The sequence below is a fragment of the Gopherus evgoodei genome, unplaced genomic scaffold (genome assembly GCF_007399415.2).
Source record: "Gopherus evgoodei ecotype Sinaloan lineage unplaced genomic scaffold, rGopEvg1_v1.p scaffold_51_arrow_ctg1, whole genome shotgun sequence".
Classification (NCBI taxonomy): Eukaryota; Metazoa; Chordata; order Testudines; family Testudinidae; genus Gopherus; species Gopherus evgoodei.
Window position 1 is genome coordinate 1,136,553 of NW_022060072.1, and position 16,628 is coordinate 1,153,180.

At 64.4% G+C, this 16,628-nt stretch overlaps 1 protein-coding gene across 18 annotated transcripts in view; it reads left to right on the forward strand.

The window, feature by feature from the left end:
- Window positions 1-16,628, forward strand: part of MINK1 (misshapen like kinase 1) — a 77,515-nt gene that overhangs the window by 54,300 nt on the left and 6,587 nt on the right. For 12 of the 18 annotated variants that reach the window (XM_030547052.1, XM_030547054.1, XM_030547057.1 and 9 more), the window contains 9 exons: window positions 742-902; window positions 5,625-5,748; window positions 5,977-6,111; window positions 6,425-6,533; window positions 10,152-10,319; window positions 10,731-10,965; window positions 11,034-11,389; window positions 14,991-15,091; window positions 16,253-16,402. In XM_030547052.1, coding sequence (XP_030402912.1) covers window positions 742-902; window positions 5,625-5,748; window positions 5,977-6,111; window positions 6,425-6,533; window positions 10,152-10,319; window positions 10,731-10,965; window positions 11,034-11,389; window positions 14,991-15,091; window positions 16,253-16,402 — 1,539 coding nt within the window. Of the gene's footprint in view, window positions 1-741; window positions 903-5,624; window positions 5,749-5,976; window positions 6,112-6,424; window positions 6,534-10,151; window positions 10,320-10,730; window positions 10,966-11,033; window positions 11,390-14,391; window positions 14,460-14,990; window positions 15,092-16,252; window positions 16,403-16,628 lie in introns of those variants that run through there. The other 6 variants (XR_003998296.1, XR_003998297.1, XR_003998298.1 and 3 more) reach the window with 3 other exon arrangements.

Genomic DNA, 16,628 nt, shown 5'->3' on the forward strand with positions numbered 1-16,628 from the left:
AACCCAGGAGTCCTGGCTCCAAGCCCTCTTCCCCCCCCACTCCAACCCACCAACCCCCACTCCCCTCCCAGAGCCAGGGAGAGAACCCAGGAGTCCTGGCTCCCAGCTCCCCTGCTCTGACCCACCAGCCCCCACTCCCCTCCCAGAGCCAGGGAGAGAACCCAGGAGTCCTGGCTCCCAGCCCCCCCTGCTCTGATCCTCCAGCCCCCACTCCCCTCCCAGCACCAGGGAGAGAACCCAGGAGTCCTGGCTCCCAGCCCCCCTGCTCTAACCACCAGCCCCCACTCCCCTCCCAGAGTCGGGGAGAGAACCCAGGAGTCCTGGTTCCCAGCCCCCCTGCTCTGACCCACCAGCCCCCACTGCCCTCCCAGAGCCGGGGAGAGAACCCAGGAGTCCTGGCTCCCAGCCCCCCCGCTCTAACCCACCAGCCTCCACTCCCCTCCCAGACCCAGGGAAAGAAGAGTCCTGGCTCCCAGCCCCCCCTGCTCCAACCCATCAGCCTCCACTCCCCTCCCAGACCCAGGGAGAGAACCCAGGAGTCCTGGCTCCCAGCCCCCCCTGCTCTGACCCACCAGCCCACACTCCCCTCCTAGCGCTGTGGAGAGAACCCAGGAGTCCTGGCTCCCAGCCCCCCCCTTCTTACCTGGGCTTTGCGGGGCCGGACCCCGCTGGCTGCTTGTGTGTGGTGTGGCTGTTGGCCGGGCGCGGGGGACGTGGCACTAACCCCCCCCGGCCCCCCAGAACTTTGTGCTGCTGAAGGAGCGGCCTGAGGAGCCTCCCAAGCCCCCCAAGAAGGCCATGGACTATTCCTCCTCCAGCGAGGAGCCGGACAGCAGCGAGGAGGAGGACGACGAGGCCGAGGGGGAGCCGCAGGACAGGGCAGGGGAGCCTGCCGGGGCCAGGTAGGGCATGGGGGGCCGGGGCAGGTGGGGGGCCGGGGCAGGTGGGGGGCCTGTTGGACAGACAAAACTGCACAGGATCTTTTCCGGGGGCAAGACAAAGATGCCACATTTATTCTGATAACAATCTGATCTATGATCAATAACTAATTACACACACACAGACACACCCCACATGTTCTGTTACCAGTCCCTTGATTTCCCAGCTTGGGTTTGTAGCTCGGGGCGGTCACTGGCCATGAAAGCCGGGCACAAGGCTGAGCTGGGTCTCTCTTGGGCCTGCACTGATGCCCGTCTGTGTTGGCAGCAGAACGTTCCCCCCCAGCGTCTCCCATCTCACCCTCCTTTCTGTGGGTTTTAGTCTGAATCCAGAGTCTATAGGTCTCGCTGTGTCACTGCCCTGGGTGTGGTGACTGATCACCCGTCATTGCAGGCGACTGTCAGCCTGGGACCCGGCTTTGACCTTCCCTCTATTGCACCTTCTCTGTTTAGCGTGGACTCTGGGTACTTAGTTAGGGCTCTGGGCTGCAGCTTCAGCTGGGGGGGGTTGAACTCAGGACAGGCTGGGCTGGAGGTTGAGTCCATCATCCATCCACACCTCAGTCACACAGCGAAACGAAGTGAGAAGAGCACAGCAGGGTTTGCACAAATGGAGCTTGGAGGAAGCTTTTACAAAGTGGAGTCAGCGTTTGAAAACGGGGGTTGGATTACAGTGTGGCAAACGGAACAGAAGGTACAACGCAGGCGAGTGTAGTGAATGGTGAACCGTGAACAGAAGGTACAACGCAGGCGAGTGTAGTGAATGGTGAACAGTGAACAGAAGGTACAACGCAGGCGAGTGTAGTGGATGGTGAACCGTGAACAGAAGGTACAACGCAGACGAGTGTAGTGGATGGTGAACTGTGAACAGAAGGTACAACGTAGGCGAGTGTAGTGGATGGTGAACCGTGAACAGAAGGTACAACGTAGACGAGTGTAGTGGATGGTGAACCGTGAACAGAAGGTACAACGTAGACGAGTGTAGTGAATGGTGAACCGTGAACAGAAGGTACAACGCAGGCAAGTGTAGTGGATGGTGAACAGTGAACAGAAGGTACAACGTAGACGAGTGTAGTGGATGGTGAACCGTGAACAGAAGGTACAACGTAGACGAGTGTAGTGAATGGTGAACAGAAGGTACAACGCAGACGAGTGTAGTGGATGGTGAACCGTGAACAGAAGGTACAAAGCAGGCGAGTGTAGTGAATGGTGAACCGTGAACAGAAGGTACAACGTAGGCGAGTGTAGTGGATGGTGAACAGTGAACAGAAGGTACAACGTAGACGAGTGTAGTGGATGGTGAACCGTGAACAGAAGGTACAACGTAGACGAGTGTAGTGAATGGTGAACCGTGAACAGAAGGTACAACGTAGACGAGTGTAGTGGATGGTGAACCGTGAACAGAAGGTACAACGTAGACGAGTGTAGTGGATGGTGAACAGTGAACAGAAGGTACAACGTAGACGAGTGTAGTGAATGGTGAACCGTGAACAGAAGGTACAGCGTAGACGAGTGTAGTGAATGGTGAACCGTGAACACAAGGTACAACGTAGACGAGTGTAGTGATTGGTGAACCGTGAACAGAAGGTACAACGCAGGCGAGTGTAGTGGATGGTGAACCGTGAACAGAAGCTACAACGCAGGCGAGTGTAGTGGATGGTGAACCGTGAACAGAAGGTACAACGCAGGCGAGTGTAGTGTATGGTGAACAGTGAACAGAAGGTACAACGCAGGCGAGTGTAGTGGATGGTGAACCGTGAACAGAAGGTACAACGCAGGCGAGTGTAGTGTATGGTGAACAGTGAACAGAAGGTACAACGCAGGCGAGTGTAGTGAATGGTGAACCGTGAACAGAAGGTACAACGCAGGCGAGTGTAGTGAATGGTGAACAGTGAACAGAAGGTACAACGTAGACGAGTGTAGTGGATGGTGAACAGTGAACAGAAGGTACAACGTAGACGAGTGTAGTGAATGGTGAACCGTGAACAGAAGGTACAACGTAGACGAGTGTAGTGAATGGTGAACCGTGAACAGAAGGTACAACGTAGACGAGTGTAGTGGATGGTGAACCGTGAACAGAAGGGACAACGCAGACGAGTGTAGTGGATGGTGAACCGTGAACAGAAGGTACAACGCAGACGAGTGTAGTGGATGGTGAACAGTGAACAGAAGGTACAACGTAGACGAGTGTAGTGGATGGTGAACCGTGAACAGAAGGTACAATGTAGACGAGTGTAGTGGATGGTGAACCGTGAACAGAAGGTACAACGTAGACGAGTGTAGTGGATGGTGAACCGTGAACAGAAGGTACAACGTAGGCGAGTGTAGTGGATGGTGAACCGTGAACAGAAAGTACAACGCAGGCGAGTGTAGTGAATGGTGAACCGTGAACAGAAGGTACAACGTAGACGAGTGTAGTGAATGGTGAACCGTGAACAGAAGGTACAACGCAGGCAAGTGTAGTGAATGGTGAACCGTGAACAGAAGGTACAACGTAGACGAGTGTAGTGGATGGTGAACCGTGAACAGAAGGGACAATGTAGACGAGTGTAGTGAATGGTGAACCGTGAACAGAAGGGACAACGCAGACGAGTGTAGTGAATGGTGAACCGTGAACAGAAGGGACAACGCAGACGAGTGTAGTGAATGGTGAACAGTGAACAGAAGGTACAACGTAGACGACTGTAGTGGATGGTGAACAGTGAACAGAAGGTACAATGTAGACGAATGTAGTGGATGGTGAACCGTGAACAGAAGGTACAACGTAGACGAGTGTAGTGGATGGTGAACCGTGAACAGAAGGTACAACGTAGACGAGTGTAGTGGATGGTGAACCGTGAACAGAAGGTACAACGTAGGCGAGTGTAGTGGATGGTGAACCGTGAACAGAAGGTACAACGTAGGCGAGTGTAGTGGATGGTGAACCGTGAACAGAAGGTACAACGCAGGCGAGTGTAGTGAATGGTGAACCGTGAACAGAAGGTACAATGTAGACGAGTGTAGTGAATGGTGAACTGTGAACAGAAGGTACAACGCAGGCGAGTGTAGTGAATGGTGAACCGTGAACAGAAGGTACAACGTAGACGAGTGTAGTGGATGGTGAACCGTGAACAGAAGGTACAACGCAGACGAGTGTAGTGAATGGTGAACAGTGAACAGAAGGTACAACGCAGACGAGTGTAGTGGATGGTGAACCGTGAACAGAAGGTACAACGCAGACGAGTGTAGTGAATGGTGAACCGTGAACAGAAGGTACAACGCAGACGAGTGTAGTGGATGGTGAACCGTGAACAGAAGGGACAACGCAGACGAGTGTAGTGGATGGTGAACAGTGAACAGAAGGTACAACGCAGACGAGTGTAGTGGATGGTGAACAGTGAACAGAAGGTACAACGTAGACGAGTGTAGTGGATGGTGAACAGTGAACAGAAGGGACAACGCAGACGAGTGTAGTGAATGGTGAACAGTGAACAGAAGGTACAACGTAGACGACTGTAGTGGATGGTGAACAGTGAACAGAAGGTACAACGTAGACGACTGTAGTGGATGGTGAACAGTGAACAGAAGGTACAACGCAGACGAGTGTAGTGGATGGTGAACCGTGAACAGAAGGGACAATGTAGACGAGTGTAGTGAATGGTGAACCGTGAACAGAAGGTACAACGCAGACGAGTGTAGTGGATGGTGAACAGTGAACAGAAGGTACAACGTAGACGACTGTAGTGGATGGTGAACAGTGAACAGAAGGTACAACGTAGACGACTGTAGTGGATGGTGAACAGTGAACAGAAGGTACAACGCAGACGAGTGTAGTGGATGGTGAACCGTGAACAGAAGGTACAACAGAGACGAGTGTAGTGAATGGTGAACCGTGAACAGAAGGTACAACGTAGACGAGTGTAGAGGATGGTGAACAGTGAACAGAAGGTACAACGTAGACGACTGTAGTGGATGGTGAACAGTGAACAGAAGGTACAACGCAGACGAGTGTAGTGGATGGTGAACCGTGAACAGAAGGGACAACGTAGACGAGTGTAGTGGATGGTGAACCGTGAACAGAAAGTACAACGCAGACGAGTGTAGTGGATGGTGAACAGTGAACAGAAGGTACAACGCAGGCGAGTGTAGTGGATGGTGAACAGTGAACAGAAGGTACAACGCAGGCGAGTGTAGTGGATGGTGAACAGTGAACAGAAGGTACAACGTAGACGAGTGTAGTGGATGGTGAACAGTGAACAGAAGGTACAACGTAGACGAGTGTAGTGGATGGTGAACCGTGAACAGAAGGTACAACGCAGACGAGTGTAGTGAATGGTGAACCGTGAACAGAAGGTACAACGTAGACGAGTGTAGTGGATGGTGAACCGTGAACAGAAGGTACAACGTAGACGAGTGTAGTGGATGGTGAACCGTGAACAGAAGGTACAACGTAGACGAGTGTAGTGGATGGTGAACAGTGAACAGAAGGTACAGCGTAGACGAGTGTAGTGGATGGTGAACAGTGAACAGAAGGTACAACGCAGACGAGTGTAGTGAATGGTGAACAGAAGTTACATTAATAAAGTGAACAATTAAAAACAATTTCATTCATCTGTTCTACAGGCCAGGGGTGGGGGGCTCTGGGGCTGGGGCAGTGGCCAGGTAGGGTGTGGGGGGCAGGACTGACCCGCGCCCCTCGCCCCCCAGGCCGAGCAGGGACGGCGACACGGACAGCGTCAGCACCATGGTGGTGCACGAGGTGGAGGAGCCGTCGGGCAGCGGGTCGGAGAGCGGCTCCTACGGTGGGGATGGCACCATGCTGGTCCAGCGGGTGAGTGCGGGCGGGTCTGGGGGGCGGGGGGTGTTGTGCCCGGAGGGCGGAGACTAGGGGAGGGGGTGCTCTGCCCTGGGGGGTAGCATGGGAGCGCCGTGCCCGGGGGTGGGGCAGGGATGGCTCTGTGCTGGGGGGCAGGATGGGGGCACTGGAGGCAGGGCGGGGATGGCCCCGGGGGGCGTGCTGGGCGCCATGTCCCCCGCTGACTCCCTCCGCCCCCCTTAGACCCCCGAGGAGGACCGCAGCCGGCTCCACGCCGACAGCAATGGCTACACCAACCTGCCGGACGTGGTGCAGCCCAGCCACTCGCCCACCGAGCCCAAGGGCCAGGGCTCCCCCACCAAGGACAGCGTCGGCGACGTGAGCCCCCGGGGCGCGGGGGGGCCCCAACCAGGCGGGAGGGGGAGGGGGCTGGCAGGGCAGGGGGGTAGTGGAGGGGGAGGGGATATGGGGGCAGGCGGGGCGGGGTCGAGGAGGACGGGATATGGGGGGGCTGGCGGGCCAGAGGGGAAGCGGAGGGGGAGGGGATATGGGGGCTGGTGGGGCAGTGGGGGAGGAGGACGGGATATGGGGGGGCTGGCGGGCCAGAGGTGGAGGGGATATGGGGGGCTGGTGGGGCAGAGGGGGAGGGCAGAGGGGCTGTTTCTCACCTTGTCCTTCTCGCCCCCCCCAGTACCAGTCGCGAGGGCTGGTCAAGGCCCCTGGCAAAAGCTCCTTCACCATGTTTGTGGACCTGGGCATCTACCAGACCACGGGCAGCGGGGACACCGTCCCCATCACCGGTGAGCAGGGCGCCGGGCTAGGGGGGGGTTGTGGGGCTGCTGGGCGGCAGGGACACCGTCCCCATCACCGGGGAGCAGGGTGCCGGGCTGGGGGAGTTCTGGGGGGGTGCTGCGCAGTAGGGACACCGTCCCCATCACCGGTGAGCAGGGCGCTGGGCTGGGGGAGGTTCGGGGGGGTGCTGGGCAGCGGGGACACCGTCCCCATCACCGGTGAGCAGGGCGCCGGGCGGGGGGGGTTCTGGGGGGGTGCTGGGCAGCAGGGACACCGTCCCCATCACCGGTGAGCAGGGCGCCGGGCTGGGGGGGGGTCGGGGCGGTGCTGGGCAGCAGGGACACCATCCCCATCACCGGGGAGCAGGGCGCTGGGCTGGGGGGGGGGGTGGGGGGCTGCTGGGCAGCAGGGACACCGTCCCCATCACCGGTGAGCAGGGTGCCGGGCTGGGGGGGTGCTGGGCAGCAGGGACACCGTCCCCATCACCGGGGAGCAGGGTGCCGGGCTGGGGGGGTTCTGGGGGGTGCTGGGCAGCGGGGACACCGTCCCCATCACCGGTGAGCAGGGCGCTGGGCTGGGGGGGTTCTGGGGGGGGTGCTGGGCACCGGGAACACCGTCCCCATCACCGGTGAGCAGGGTGCCGGGCTGGGGGGGGTTCTGGGCGGTGCTGGGCAGCGGGGACACCGTCCCCATCACCGGTGAGCAGGGTGCCGGGCTGGGGGAGTTCTGGGGGGGTGCTGGGCAGCGGGGACACCGTCCCCATCACCGGGGAGCAGGGCGCCGGGCTGGGGGGGGGCGGGGGGGGGGCTGGGCAGCGGGGACACCGTCCCCATCACCGGGGAGCAGGGTGCCGGGCTGGGGGAGTTCTGGGGGGGTGCTGGGCAGCGGGGACACCGTCCCCATCACCGGGGAGCAGGGCGCCGGGCTGGGGGGGGGGCTGGGGGGGGGCTGGGCAGCGGGGACACCGTCCCCATCACCGGGGAGCAGGGCGCCAGGCTGGGGGAGGTTCGGGGGGGGGGGCTGCGCAGTAGGGACACCGTCCCCATCACCGGGGAGCAGGGTGCTGGGCTGGGGGGGGTGCTGGGCAGCGGGGACACTGTCCCCACCACCGGTGAGCAGGGCGCTGGGCTGGGGGGGGTGCTGGGCAGCGGGGACACTGTCCCCACCACCGGTGAGCAGGGCGCTGGGCTGGGGGGGTTCTGGGGGGGTGCTGGCCAGCGGGGACACCGTCCCCATCACCGGTGAGCAGGGTGCCGGGCTGGGGGGGTTCTGGGGGGTGCTGGGCGGCAGGGACACCGTCCCCATCACCGGTGAGCAGGGCGCCGGGCTGGGGGGGTTCGGGGGGGGTGCTGGGCGGCAGGGACACCGTCCCCATCACCGGTGAGCAGGGTGCCGGGGGGGGGGTTCTGGGGGGGTGCTGGGCAGCGGGGACACTGTCCCCATCACCGGTGAGCAGGGTGCCGGGCTGGGGGGGTTCTGGGGGGGTGCTGGGCAGCGGGGACACCATCCCCATCACCGGTGAGCAGGGCGCTGGGCTGGGGGGGTTCTGGGGGGGTGCTGGGCAGCGGGGACACCGTCCCCATCACCGGGGAGCAGGGTGCCGGGCTGGGGGGGTTCTGGGGGGGTGCTGGGCAGCAGGGACACCGTCCCCATCACCGGTGAGCAGGGTGCTGGGCTTGGGGGGTTCTGGGGGGTGCTGGGCAGCAGGGACACCGTCCCCATCACCGGTGAGCAGGGTGCCGGGCTGGGGGGGTTCTGGGGGGGTGCTGGGCAGCGGGGACACCATCCCCATCACCGGTGAGTGAGGCGCTGGGCTGGGGGGAGGTGCTGGGGGGCAACAATGATCTATACAGTCCCAGAGTATATCGATGTCACAGGGGGGTGCTGGGGGTTATGGGGTGCGCCGGGCTGCGGGGGGTACCAGGGGGTTATGGGGGGGTGCCAGGCTGCAAAGGCGCTGGGGTTATGGGCGGGGCTCTGGGCTGCGGGGGGCACCTTGGGGTTATGGGGGGGCGCCGGGCTGCAAAGGCACAGGGGTTATGGGAGGGGCGCTGGGCTGCAGGGGGCACCTGGGGGTTATGGGGGGGCACTGGGGTGCCGGGGAGCACCAGGGGGTTATGGGGGGGCGCCGGGCTGCCAAGGCGCTGCGGTTATGGGGGGGCATTGGTGTGCTGGGGAGCACCAGGCTGTGGGGGACACCAGGGGGTTCTGGGGGTTATGGGAGGGGTGCCAGGCTGCAGGGGGCACCAGGGGGTTATGGGGGGGCACTGGGGTGCTGGGGAGCACAGGGGGATTATGGGGGGGCGCTGGGCTGCCAAGGCGCTGCGGTTATGGGGGGACACTGGGGTGCTGGGGAGCACCAGGCTGCGGGGGGCACCGGGGGGTTCTGGGAGGGGCGCCAGGCTGCAGGGGGCACCTGGGGGTTATGGGGGGCACCGGGGTGCCGTGGAGCACCGGAGGGTTATGGGGGGGCGCTGGGCTGCAAAGCCGCTGGAGTTATGGGGGGGCACTGGGGTGCTGGGGAGTACCAGGCTGCGGGGGGGCACCGGGGGGTTATGGGAGGGGCACCAGGCTGCAGGGGGCACCAGGGGGTTATGGAGGTTATGGGGGGACACTGGGGTGCCGTGGAGCACCGGGGGATTATGGGGGGGCGCCGGGCTGCCAAGGCGCTGCGGTTATGGGGGGGCACTGGGGTGCTGGGGAGCACCAGGCTGCGGGGGCACCAGGGGGTTCCTCCTGGGTTATGGGAGGCGTGCCAGGCTGCAGGGGGCACCAGGGGTTATGGGGGGGCACTGGGCTGCCGAGGCGCTGCGGTTATGGGGGGGCACTGGGTTGCTGGGGAGCACCAGGCTGCGGGGGGCACCAGGGGGTTATGGGGGTTATGGGAGGCGCGCCAGGCTGCAGGGGGCACCAGGGGGTTATGGGGGGGCACTGGGCTGCCGAGGAGTACCGGGGGGTTATGGGGGGGCACCGGGCTGCAAAGCCGCTGGGGTTATGGGGGGCACTGGGGTGCTGGGGAGCACCAGGCTGCGGGGGCACCAGGGGTTCTGGGGGTTATGGAGGGGCTCCGGGCTGCAGGGGGTTATGGGGGGGCACCGGGCTGCAAAGCCACTGGGGTTATGGGGGGGCACTGGGGTGCTGGGGAGCACCAGGCTGCGGGGGGCACCAGGGCGTTCTGGGGGTTATGGGAGGGGCTCCGGGCTGCAGGAGGCACCGGGGGGTTATGGGGGGGCGCCGGGCTGCCAAGCCGCTGGGATTATGGGGGGCACTGGGGTGCTGGGGAGCACCAGGCTGCGGGGGGCACCAGGGGGTTCTGGGGGTTATGGGAGGGGCTCCGGGCTGCGGGGGGTCCGGGGGGTTATGGGGGGGCACTGGGGTGCCATGGAGCACCGGGGGGTTATGGGGGGGCGCCGGGCTGCAAAGCCGCTGGGGTTATGGGGGGGCACTGGGGTGCTGGGGAGCACCAGGCTGCGGGGGGCACCGGGGGGTTATGGGGGGCACTGGGGTGCTGGGGAGCACCAGGCTGCGGGGGGCTCGGCACGCTGCGCCGGCTGCTGGGAGACGGGCTCGGCGGGGGGCTCCGGGTGGGGGCCAAGGCCCGACTGCTGACCCCCATCTCCCCCCAGCGCTGGTGGGGGCCGACCCCAGGCAGCTGGAGCAGCTGCAGCTGGAGGTGCGCAAGGGCTCGGTGGTGAACGTGAACCCCACAAACACGCGGCCCCACAGCGACACCCCCGAGATCCGCAAGTACAAGAAACGTTTCAACTCGGAGATCCTGTGCGCTGCCCTGTGGGGTGAGCGGGGGCGGGGGCACCAGGCTGGACGGGGGGGAGGAGGGGTCGCTGTGGGGCCCAGAAGGGAGGAGGGGGCAGGGTGGGGCGGGCAGGGAGGAGGGGGATCGCCGTGGGGCCCAGCAGGGAGGAGGGGGCAGTGGTCCCAGGGTGGGGCGGGCAGGGAGGAGGGGGGGTCGCTGTGGGGCCCAGCAGGGAGGAGGGGGCAGGGTGGGGCAGGCAGGGAGGAGGGGGGGTCGCCGTGGGGCCCAGCAGGGAGGAGAGGGCAGGGTGGGGCGGGCAGGGAGGAGGGGGGGTCGCCGTGGGGCCCAGCAGGGAGGAGGGGGCAGTGGTCCCAGGGTGGGGCGGGCAGGGAGGAGAGGGGTTTCCGTGGGTCGCCGTGGGGGGCGGGTCTGACGCTGCCCCCCGCCCTAGGGGTGAACCTGCTGGTGGGGACGGAGAACGGGCTGATGCTGCTGGATCGCAGCGGGCAGGGCCGGGTCTACGGCCTCATCAGCCGGCGCCGCTTCCAGCAGATGGACGTGCTGGAGGGGCTCAACCTGCTGACCACCATCTCGGGTAAGTGCCCCACGGCCGCCCCATGGCCTGCCCCATGGCCCCCACGGGGCTCAACCTGCTCACCACCATCCCGGGTAAGCGCCCCACGGCCGCCCCACGGCCTGCCCCATGGCCCCTCTGACCCCCACGGGGCTCAACCTCACCACCATCCCGGGTAAGCGCCCCACGGCCCCCCCGACCCCCACGGGGCTCAACCTGCTCACCACCATCTCGGGTAAGCGCCCCATGGCCGCCCCCCGGCTGCCCCACGGCCCCTCTGACCCCCATGGGGCTCAACCTGCTCACCACCATCTCGTGTGAGGGACCCCCAGCGCCCCATGGCCAGCTCTGCCTTGGCCCCCCGGCTGTGGGGCGCCCCAGCTCACCCCCATCTCGCCCAGGGAAGAGAAACAAGCTGCGGGTCTATTACCTGTCCTGGCTGCGCAACAAGATCCTGCACAATGACCCCGAGGTGGAGAAGAAGCAGGGCTGGACCACCGTGGGCGACATGGAGGGCTGCGTGCACTACCGCATGGGTGAGGGACCGCCCCCCGGCCCGGCCACGCCCCTCCCGCCCCACGGCCACTCCCACTACCGCCTGGGTGAGGGACCGCCCCCCGGCCCGGCCACGCCCCTCCAGCCCCACGGCCACTCCCACTACCGCCTGGGTGAGGGACCGCCCCCTGGCCTGGCCACGCCCCTCCAGCCCCACGGCCACTCCCACTACCGCCTGGGTGAGGGACCGCCCCCCGGGCTGGCCACGCCCCTCCAGCCCCACGGCCACTCCCACTACCGCCTGGGTGAGGGACCGCCCCCCAGCCTGGCCACGCTCTTCCCCCCGGGCTGGCCACGCCCCTCCAGCCCCACGGCCACTCCCACTACCGCTGGGTGAGGGACCCAGCCCAGCCACGCCCTTCCCCCAGGGCTGGCCACGCCCCTCCAGCCCCACGGCCACTCCCACTACCGCATGTGGTGAGGGACCCGCCCCCCAGTCTGGCCACGCCCTCCCTCCCGGGCTAGCCACGCCCCTCCAGCCCCACGGCCACTCCCACTACCGCGTGGGTGAGGGACCGCCCCCCAGCCTGGCCACGCCCTTCCCCCCGGCCTGGCCACGCCCCTCCAGCCCCACGGCCACTCCCACTACCGCGTGGGTGAGGGACCCCCCCCCGGGCCTGGCCACGCCCTTCCCAGGGCTGCCACGCCCCCTCCCACTACCGCCTGGTGAGGGACCGCCCCCCAGCCCGGCCACGCCCTTCCCCAGGGCTGGCCACGCCCCTCCAGCCCCACGGCCACTCCCACTACCGCCTGGTGAGGACCGCCCCCCGGCCCGGACACGCCCTTCCCCAGGGCTGGCCACGCCCCTCCAGCCCCACGGCCACTCCCACTACCGCCTGGGTGAGGGACCGCCCCCCGGCCTGGCCATGCCCTTCCCCCAGGGCTGGCCACGCCCCTCCAGCCCCACGGCCACTCCCACTACCGCCTGGGTGAGGGACCGCCCCCCGACCTGGCCACGCCCTTCCCCAGGGCTGGCCACGCCCCTCCAGCCCCACGGCCACTCCCACTGCCGCGTGGGTAAGAATCACAGACTTTAGGGTCAGAAGGGACCGTTACGATCGTCTGGTCTGACCTGCTGCACAACGCAGGCCCCAGCCCCCTGCCCCCTGCCCCGTGGCTTAGAGACTCCAGCCGGTTACCCGTGCCCCACGCGGCAGAGGAAGGCGAAACCCCCCAGGGCCTCTGCCAATCTGCCCCGGAGGGAACTTCCTTCCCGACCCCAGATCTGCCCATCAGCTGAACCCTGAGCATGTGGGCAGGACCCACCAGCCGGCACCCAGGAGAGGATCCTCTGCAGTAACTCGGAGCCCGGCCCGGCAGAGATCCCACCACGGCCAGTGGCGTCTTTCCCGCTAGTAGCCAAAGGCCGGTTCATTGCCAAAAGCAGGCTGTCCCGTCGCACCAGAAACCTCTCGCGCTGTCTCGAAGCCACATGGGTCTTTGCCGTCACCAACTCACATCACAGGTCGGGCCCACGCATGGCCCCGTGGGGGGTGCCCCGTTCAGTGCGACAGCCCTTCTTGGGGGGCTGCTCTCTCCTGGGGTCAGGCCCCTCCAGCTCCCGGAGCTGCACCTCTCTGAGCCGCAGCACGTCTGTCTCTGCCGTGGGCCCCCCCTAGGGAGTCCCCTCGCTCTGGGCCCCCCCGAGGCCTCCACTCCCCTGTTCTCTAGCCCAGAGCGACTCTCCGCCAGCGTAACACAGGAGGGGTTATCGAGCGATGAACCCAGCACAGGAGACTCTCTGGGCCTCAGGCCTGACCTGCCCAGCACATCCCCGTCCCCCTGCAGCTAGGGGGGCTCTGCCTGCTCCCCCTCTCCAGCCCCGAGCCCCCCTGCTTCCCAGCTGGGCATCTGATACCCCCGGCCCCAAGCCCCCTCTGTCTATTGGCTTCTCTCCAGGGAGACAAGGTCATGAACAGGGTGGCCTGGGCCTCATCGCCTCTCAGCCACCTCTGGCCCCTCTGGCCGGTCAGGTCACCGGGGTCCTCTCCCCGCAGCCCATTGTCCCCCCACGGGCCAGAACCGGCTGTGACTCCTGAGCTGGGTCTCCGGGTCACCGATCGCTGGGGTCTCCATCCTCCAGGCCATCGGCCGGGGTCCCAAGTTCCCTCTCCGGTCCTGTGTCCCAACGAACTTCCTCTCCCCTCCCCTCGTTGAACCAGTAACACCTGGGGACACTGAGTCCCCCTCCCTCTGCATGCGACCCCCTGGAAGACACAGAAGAACAAGACAATCCCCTACTTCTCACATCCCCCCACTGCTGCCCTTGGGAGGCTGCTCCAGAACGTCACTCCTCAGGTGGTTAGAAACCGTCGTCTAATTTCAAGTCTGAACTTCCTGATGGCCAGTTTCCGTCCATTTGTTCTTGTGTCCACGTTGGTACTGAACGTAACTAATTCCTCTCCCGCCCGGTGTTTATCCCTCTGTCTGTTTATGGAGAGCGAGCAGATCTCCCCCAGCCTTCGCTTGGTTCGGTTACGCGAGCCGAGTGCTTTCATAGGGCAGGGTTTCCATTCCTCGCATCGTCCGAGTAGCCCATCTCTGTACCTGTTCCAGTTTGAATTCACCTTAACCACGGGAGAGCAGACGAGGTCTCACCCGCGCCTTGTGTAACGGCACTAACACCTCCTGTCTCTGCTGGAAACACCTCGCCTGATGCATCCCACGACCACGTTAGCTTTTTTCACAGCCACGTCACATTGGCAGCTCGTAGCCATCCCGTGATCAACCAGGACTCCGAGGTCCTTCTCCTCCTGTTACTTTCTACTGATGCGTCCCCGGCTTATAAGGATCGCTCTTGTTGTTAGTCCCTAAATGCACGACCTTGCACTTTTCGCTGTTCCTATCACTCCCGTTTCCAAGGGCATCCAGATCTTCCTATAAGATCTCCCGTCCCTCCGTGTTAGCAATACCCCCCAGCTTCTGTCATGCGCAAACTCCCACGTTTTGTGCCGAGGTCAGTAATAAAAAGATTGGTCCCCAGAGCGATCCGTGAGGAACTCCTCCCTCCAGCCTGACGGAGAACTGCTCACCCGCCCTTCAGTTTTCCAGGTTAGCTAATGATTCCCCGTGTGGAACCGTGTCGGGCGCCTTCCTGAAATCGAGGTAAATTAGATCCCCTAAAAGCTCCACCTTCTCACAGATCTACCTTTGGTAAAAGCGGCCTGGCCACGCTCCCTCCCCAGCCCCACGGCTGTCAGAGAGCTGATCCCCCCATTCCCTGGGGCTGAGCAGAGAGCAGCAATACCCCCTGTGGTTATTGGGGTGACCAGTCCCCACTTCCTTCCTGTTTGCCCCTTAACCAGTCCTAGCCCAGTGTAACCTGATTCTCTAACCAACCATATCGCAGTGCCCTAATGAACGGACACCTGGCCAGACTACTAGTGCAGCAGAGAGAAACAATTAGAGAAAGGGGAGGACAGCCCCCCCCCCCCCCCAGAACCCCAGTGTGCAGCCACCCCCCACCCGCCCTGTCACCACACAGGTAAGAGATCACCTCACCCAGCCCCACTGGCCCCAGATCTCCGCTCCCTTCGCCCGGCAGCGTGGCTGGGGAGTGACCCGCCCCGTATCTCCCGGCAGTGAAGTACGAGCGTATCAAGTTCCTGGTGATCGCCCTGAAGAACTCGGTCGAGGTCTACGCCTGGGCCCCCAAACCCTACCACAAGTTCATGGCCTTCAAGGTACCTAGGGGGACTTGGGGCCCGGATGCCTGGGTTCTCTCCCTGGCTCTGGGAGGGGAGTGGGGGCTGGTGGGTCAGAGCAGGGGGGCTGGGAGCCAGGACTCCTGGGTTCTCTCCCCGGCTCTGGGAAGGCAGTGGGAGCTGGTCGGTTAGAGCAGGGGGCTGGGAGCCAGGACTCCTGGGTTCTCTCCCCAGCTCTGGGAGGGCAGTGGGGGCTGGTGGGTCAGAGCAGGGGGGCTGGGAGCCAGGACTCCTGGGTTCTCTCCCCAGCTCTGGGAGGGCAGTGGGGGCTGGTGGGTCAGAGCAGGGGGGCTGGGAGCCAGGACTCCTGGGTTCTCTCCCTGGCTCTGGGAGGGGAGTGGGGGCTGGTGGGTCAGAGCAGGGGGGCTGGGAGCCAGGACTCCTGGGTTCTCTCCCCGGCTCTGGGAAGGCAGTGGGAGCTGGTCGGTTAGAGCAGGGGGCTGGGAGCCAGGACTCCTGGGTTCTCTCCCCAGCTCTGGAAGGGGAGTGGGGGCTGGGAGCCAGGACTCCTGGGTTCTCTCCCCGGCTCTGGGAGGGGAGTGGGAGCTGGTTAGAGCAGGGGAGGTGGGGGGCTGTTGTGGGGTGCAGTGCTTAGAGGGGGTGCGGAGAGGGCCATGGGGTGCAGTGGTTAGAGTGGGGGGGTTGGGGAGGGTCGTGGGGTGCAGTGGTTAGCGTGAGGGCAGTGGTTAGAGGGAGTGCGGGGAGAGCTGTGGGGTGCAGTGGTTAGAGTGGGGGGCAGGAAGGGCTGTTTTGGGATTCAGTGGTTAGAGCGGGGAGGGCTGTGGGGTGCAGTCGTTAGCACGGGGCAGTGCTTAGAAGGGGTGCGGGGAGGGCCGTGGGGTGCAGTGGTTAAAGCGGGGAGGGCTATGGGGTGCAGTGGTTAGAGGGGGGTTGGGGAGGGCCATGGGGTGCAGTGGTTAGAGCAGGGGGGTTGGGGAGGGCCGTGGGGTGCAGTGGTTGGGGGGTTGGGGAGGGCTTTGGGGTGCAGTGGTTAGAGCAGGGGAGGTGGGGGGCTGTTGTGGGGTGCAGTGCTTAGAGGGGGTGCGGGGAGGGCCGTGGGGTGCAGTGGTTAGAGCGGGGGGCTGACAGGTTTCGGGGGACCCCAAGCACTGACTCCCCCTGCCCCCCTCCCCGTTTCAGTCCTTCGCAGACTTGCCACACCGGCCGCTGCTGGTGGAGCTGACAGTGGAGGAGGGTCAGAGGTTAAAGGTCATTTATGGGTCGTGCGCCGGATTCCACGCCATTGACGTGGACTCAGGAAACAACTACGACATCTACATCCCCGTGCACGTGAGTGGGCGTGGTGCTGGGGGGCGGGGCCATACGGAGCCCCTGGGGGCGGGGCGCTGGGGGGTGGGGCCATACAGAGCCCCTGGGGGCGGGGCACTGGTGGGCGGGGCCGTACGGAGCCCCTGGGGGGCAGGGCACTGGGGGCAGAGTGCCACTGAGCCCCTGGGGGTGGAGCATTAGGGGCGGGGCGCTGGGGGGCGGGGCCATACGGATCCCCGGGGGGCAG